This window comes from Gekko japonicus, unplaced genomic scaffold (assembly GCF_001447785.1).
Source record: "Gekko japonicus isolate JY-2015 unplaced genomic scaffold, Gekko_japonicus_V1.1 scaffold3240, whole genome shotgun sequence".
NCBI classification, from domain to species: Eukaryota; Metazoa; Chordata; class Lepidosauria; order Squamata; family Gekkonidae; genus Gekko; species Gekko japonicus.
Window position 1 is genome coordinate 63,224 of NW_015172111.1, and position 5,795 is coordinate 69,018.

The 5,795-nt window shown below is 45.2% G+C and overlaps 1 protein-coding gene across 1 annotated transcript in view; it reads right to left on the reverse strand.

Moving 5' to 3' along the window:
* LOC107118602 (collagen alpha-1(III) chain-like) overlaps positions 1-5,795 on the reverse strand; it is a 44,732-nt gene that overhangs the window by 21,328 nt on the left and 17,609 nt on the right. Inside the window, exons 17-21 of the mRNA XM_015420965.1 lie at positions 5,409-5,462; positions 3,638-3,745; positions 3,003-3,056; positions 1,780-1,833; positions 870-1,031 (exon numbers count right to left, since the gene is read on the reverse strand). Of these exons, the coding sequence (XP_015276451.1) occupies positions 870-1,031; positions 1,780-1,833; positions 3,003-3,056; positions 3,638-3,745; positions 5,409-5,462 (432 nt within the window). The remainder of the gene's footprint in view (positions 1-869; positions 1,032-1,779; positions 1,834-3,002; positions 3,057-3,637; positions 3,746-5,408; positions 5,463-5,795) is intronic.

Genomic DNA, 5,795 nt, shown 5'->3' on the forward strand with positions numbered 1-5,795 from the left:
CCAACAGTTTGTCATGCAAATACTGGTAGAAAGAGCCGTCAAGTCGCAACAGACTTATGGCTACCCCATAGGGTGGTGGTTTCCCATCCAAATACTGACTGGGGCCAACCCTGCTAAGCATCCATGGTCTGATGAGATCAGGCTAGCCTGAGCCAGCCAGGTCAGGTTGTCATGCAAACACAGTCATGGAATTCATCAATGGGAATTCGTCAGTGCATTGGTCTTTGCTGGATAACAGAAGACCATGCAGTCGATGCCGGTCCACTTTGTATTCCCAGCAGTGAGAAATTACAGGAAAGCTGTAATTTCACTGAACGTCTTGTTTTAGGTATTTGTTGTTGTTCAGTCGCACAGTCGAGTCTGACTCTTCGCGACCCCATGGACCAGCTCCCGCCAGGCCTTCCGGACTTCCGCCGTCCTCTGAAGTGTGCTCAATTTCATGTTCGTTGCATCGATGACACTGTCTAACCATCTCATCCTTTGCCGTCCCCGTCTTCTTTGACCTTCAGTCTTTCCCAGCATCAGGGTCTTCTCCAGTGAGTGCTCCCTTCTCATTTGGTGGCCAAAGTATTTGGCTTCAGTATCTGGCCTTCCTGGGAACAGTCAGGGTTGATTTCTTTTAGGATTGACTGATTTCATCTTCTTGTAGTCCAAGGGACTCTCAAGAGTCTTCTCCAGCACCATAGTTCAAAAGAATCTATTCTTCGGTGCTCGGCCTTCCTTATAGTCCAACTCTCGCAGCCATACATGACTACTGGGAAGACCATTGCTTTAACCATGCGGACTTTTGTTGGCAGGGTGATGTCTCTACTTTTTATCATGCTGTTTAGGTTAGGTTTTAGGTATAAATTGCCCCAAAGGATACCTACCGGTTCTCCTCGTGCACCTGCTGGGCCTCTTTCACCGGGTGAGCCAGGTTCCCCTTTTGGACCAGCACCTCCTGGGGACCCAGCAGGGCCAGTGGACCCAGCGGGACCAGGAGGTCCGTCTTTGCCTCCTGGACCTGCAAGGCCAGGTGGTCCAGGGTTGCCCTGAAAAATCAATATTTGGTAGTTTGAAGATCGACTTATGAGAAATACAGCATGGGAGCGGGGGGAAGCCCTACTGAAATATAGCAAAGAGGGAAGGTCCATTTTATAAAACGATGCAATTAAAATAATTGATTTTGTTTGGCCTAGGCAAAAGAGAGAGAGAGGGAATTTAGGTGTTCATGTGAGTATATATTCATACTTCACATATGCATGAGAGAACAATAACTAAATGATAGAAACTAAGGAGAAAAGAAAAAAATATATAGTAGTGGTACATGCTGGTTTTATCTGAATCTATCAGTGTGGGAAAGTAGAAACCGATCCTTCCGTTCATCATTTTGTCATAGAGATGGCTTCCATGCTGTTATTTATTGCTCATAAGTCTGGCCAGTCTAGGACTTGCAAAGAAAACCCCCAAAGATAAGCCCTAGTCAAGCCCTACAATAGAGTATAAAATCGAACCAGCTGATTAATGATTCACCGCATGGCATGGCTGCAGTCCTACGCTTGGGAGAATGTGCCACTGAATAAAGTGGGACTTACTTCTGAGCAAACATGCACAGGACCCGCATTGGGCATGAGCTGAAATGCACAGAGTTGAAAACAAGTTTCCCCATTCACTGCAGTGGAGGGGGCAGGGCTTTGCATTTGCCATTTCCTCACATGCCCACCAGGAAGCTATTGTAGATGGATGAGGAGAGTGCTGGATCAGGAATAGATACATAAAATGGTATGATAAAAGTCTTACATTGTTGCCAGGTGGACCGGGTAAGCCGCGAGCACCAGGAAAGCCAGCCTGACCCTGAAATACAAGAACAATATTAATATCACAGCATTTAACACTGAAAAATAAAATGTAGGAAAAAGTACAAGGTTTAATAACCACATATTTTGTGCAGCAATCAAATTAAACATTGGACATGATGCCAACATAATAGTTAACAAATATACCAGGGACAGAATTTAGAAACTTCCATAAAATATGTATCTGTTTTGCAAAAAATAGCAATAGTTTTTTGTAATATCTGGAAATACAGCCTGGATGCTAATATTCGCAATGCAAAAGTCAAACGAATGTTCGTTGTGAAAGTTTTTCTGACCCCCCACCCCCCAATGGTAGGTAACTTGGAGAACACTATTCAGAACATTTTCTTAACATATCTATTTCCATGTTAGAGAGTCCTGGGCTCCGATCAGATGCAGAAGTTGCCGCGGAAGCAGCACGAATGCCGGGCGGATTATAAGGGCGCAATCACATAGCAACATCTGGCCAGCGTAGTGCATCCGTTGCAGGTGGCTGAAGATGCAGAGTAAAAAGCTACCTCCTAAAGTCCACTAGCAAACAGCTTGCAACAGGCCGCTGACTGACTCTCTTCGTGTGATCGCCCTAGTGCACTCCTCTTGCATAGTTGGAGTGCGCCAGGAACGTGCGCGAGGAAAGAAACTGCTGTCCTGTCTGATTGCATTTGCAGTGGGACACACTGTGCTGGCGCAAACAGCCATGCCTCCCCCCAAGTGTGAACGGGACCCTGGTGTGCTGTTTTTAGATCACAATGAAGTGTAAAGGCCATAAGACTTTACACTCTGTTGAAGCTGGAACACCCAATAGTAAGTAGAGGCTAAATGGCCACCTGACAGCAATGCTGATTCTTAACTTAGGCAGATCAGGAGAGGGAGAGCAGGAAGGGATGAGTCAGTGCTCGACGCTTGTGGACCTTTCTCATATGCCCAAGGTAATGCCGATTGCCACTTTGGAGTCAGTAAGGAATTTTCCACCAGGTCAGATTCACCAGGGATCCTGGAGGTTTTTTGCCTTCCTCTGGGCATAGAGCAGGGGTCACTGGGGGAGTAGGGGGTGGAGGTAGTTGTAAATTTCCTGTGTTGTACAGGGGGTTGGTCTAGATGACCCTCGAGGTCCCTTCCTGCGCTATGTTTCTATTTATTAAGGACAGAGTGAAAAGTAATACTCACTGGAAGACCTGGACCTCCACGCTCTCCTTTGGTTCCTTGTGGACCAGAGGGACCCTAGAAAGGATGTGAGAATGTTGTACATTAATTAGCGGGGTGGGGGGGAACCAAGTTAGAAAGCACACAAAATCCTGCAGTTGATGTATGGACAAGGTTTCTTGTTGGAGATAAAAGAAAAAAAAACCTATAGCCCTGCTTGTATCCTACATGTACATGGGTCTGCCTGTTGCTAAGATAGAGCTGATGTGTGGTCACTTTGGAAATGAAACCATGGACCATTACATGGATAAACTTGTGGTTTAAATCAGACACTGAGCCGAACATGCGCTGCACATAACAAGAGAATTACACAGTGCACGTATAAAAGAAAAGCGAGCAAAACATTCATTGTATAAGGCCAAAGGCCATTACAATTAGGACACACAGAGAGATATAGACAACTCTGAGCTGAATCAGAAAGAAGGAAAATTAGTTCCTCCACCACAGGAGAAGAATTTAGATCCTTTAAAATCTTGGCAAGTATAAAGAAAAATTAAGTGTACACGGATTGTAGGTCTGTTCACGGTAACTTGTGAACAAGGATTCTGTCACAGACAAGAGAGCGTGGGAGTGCAGAGCGTCCATGACTGAATACTTACAGGTGCTCCGGGGCCTCCAAGGGGACCTGCTGGTCCGGCGGGGCCCGGCTCGCCTCGCTCACCAGCAGGGCCTTTTTCTCCTTTTCCACCAGGCTCTCCATTTTGTCCCTACATGAAAACCAGTTGTTAAATGTTTTAAACTTAATGCATAATGAGACCTGATAAGCCTCCGTTTTTCATGGCAGTTGTATCAGGGCAAATGGCAATCATAAGAACACAAGAGAACCTATGTTGGATTAGGCCAATGGCCCATCCAGTCCCACACTCTGTGTCACACAATGGCCAAAGCCCAGGGGCCATCAGGAGGTCCACCAATGGGGCCCGAACTCCAAAAGTCCTCCCATTGTTGCCCACTAAGCACCAAGAATACAGAGCATCACTGCTCCAGACATAAGAATATAAGCGAAGCCTTGTTGGATCAGGCCAGTGGCCCATCCAGTCCCACACTCTGTGTCACACAATGGCCAAAGCCCAGGGGCCATCAGGAGGTCCACCAATGGGGCCAGAACTCCAAAAGTTCTCCCATTGTTGCCCACTAAGCACCAAGAATACAGAGCATCACTGCTCCAGACATAAGAATATAAGAGAAGCCATGTTGGATCAGGCCAATGGCCCATCCAGTCCAACACTCTGTATCACACAGTGGCCAAAGCCCAGGTGCCATCAGGAGGTCCACCAGCAGGACCAAAACTCCAAAAGCCCTCCCACTGTTTCCCCTCAAGCACCTGGAATACAGAGCATCATGGCCCCAGAGTGTTCCATCTATACCTTGTGGCTAACAGCCAACAATGGACCTCTGCTCCGTACATTTATTCAACCCCCCCTTGAAGCTATCTATGCTTGAACCCACCACCACTTCCTGTGGCAGTGAATTCCACGTGTTAATTACCCACATGTCACAAGAATCTCAAAGAACCTGGGATCCAAATCTGTGCCAGGTTCACACATGAAGCTGCCTTATACTGAATCAGACCCTTGGTCCATCAGTATTGTCTACTCAGACTGGCAGCAGCTCTCCAGGGTCCCAGACATAGACCCTGTAACCCTAAACACTCCTTGAAATGCTGTTCCTGGGGATCAGGGCCCCTAAGGAACAGTATGAAGGGCAAACGGGTTTTTTTTTTGTATTTTTAAAAAATGTTTTCCTTTTTGCAGGAAAACCCAGAATTAATATTGTTGTCTCTATGGAAAGATTGTGAACTGCATTGGTCTACAAAAACATTAATTGATTTTTTATTAGCAGCTGCCAGAGCAACAATTGCCGTTAAATGGAAAGAAAAATTACCACCATTTATTTCACTATGGTTTGAAAAATTATGCCAATTCTATGTAATGGGGGGAAAAAAATCTCTTATCGCAGCACTCAAGTTAACAACTTAGAACAAAGCTCTTGTTTTCCAGCAATTTGGTTCCCACTGTTAAACTATATGGTATCGATAGACAAGGTTCCAAATAATGTCTTTCCTATTGACTTGTTACAGTTGTAATTTGGGTGCAGTGCTCTACTTACATGTTGATTAATCATCATGCTTCTTTGTATTACCCCTTTACTCACTGTTATAATCTCACTAGTATTTTATAATTTAAATAACTGTCTGCTTATGAAAGCTGTTATTTTTATGTTCTTTAAATTTAATAAAAAATTAAATTAAAAAAACGATGCTACCAGACATTTACTTCAGGGTCCCTGCCTGAGGTCATCAACCCCCCTAAGAAGAAAAGTATGAAACAGCAGCAAGTGAAATGAGTTTTTAAAAATCTCCATACTTACAGGAGCTCCAGGGAAGCCAGCAGGACCAGGGGGCCCATGTTCTCCTCTGTCCCCCTGGGAATTACAAACATGGCGGAGAGAGAAGAGTCAAAACAGCCCATAATTGAAGCATAAATACAGCACCAAGAATGTCATTCTTAACTCACTCAGCTGTGTTAATTTGGACCCTTTTAAATGGGAGGCCTCTGTTCCTATGGGTTCTTATCACCCTGATGGGTATGTGACACTCAGTAGAGAGACAAAGACTCCAAGTTTCAGAGAGTAGTCATGTTGGTCTGCAGTCAAAGAGCTTGATTCAAGTCCAGTAGCACCTCAGAGACCAACAAGATTTGGGAGGGGGGTGCGTTTCCAAGAGCAAAAACTCCCTTTGTCAGATACAAGCAGGAA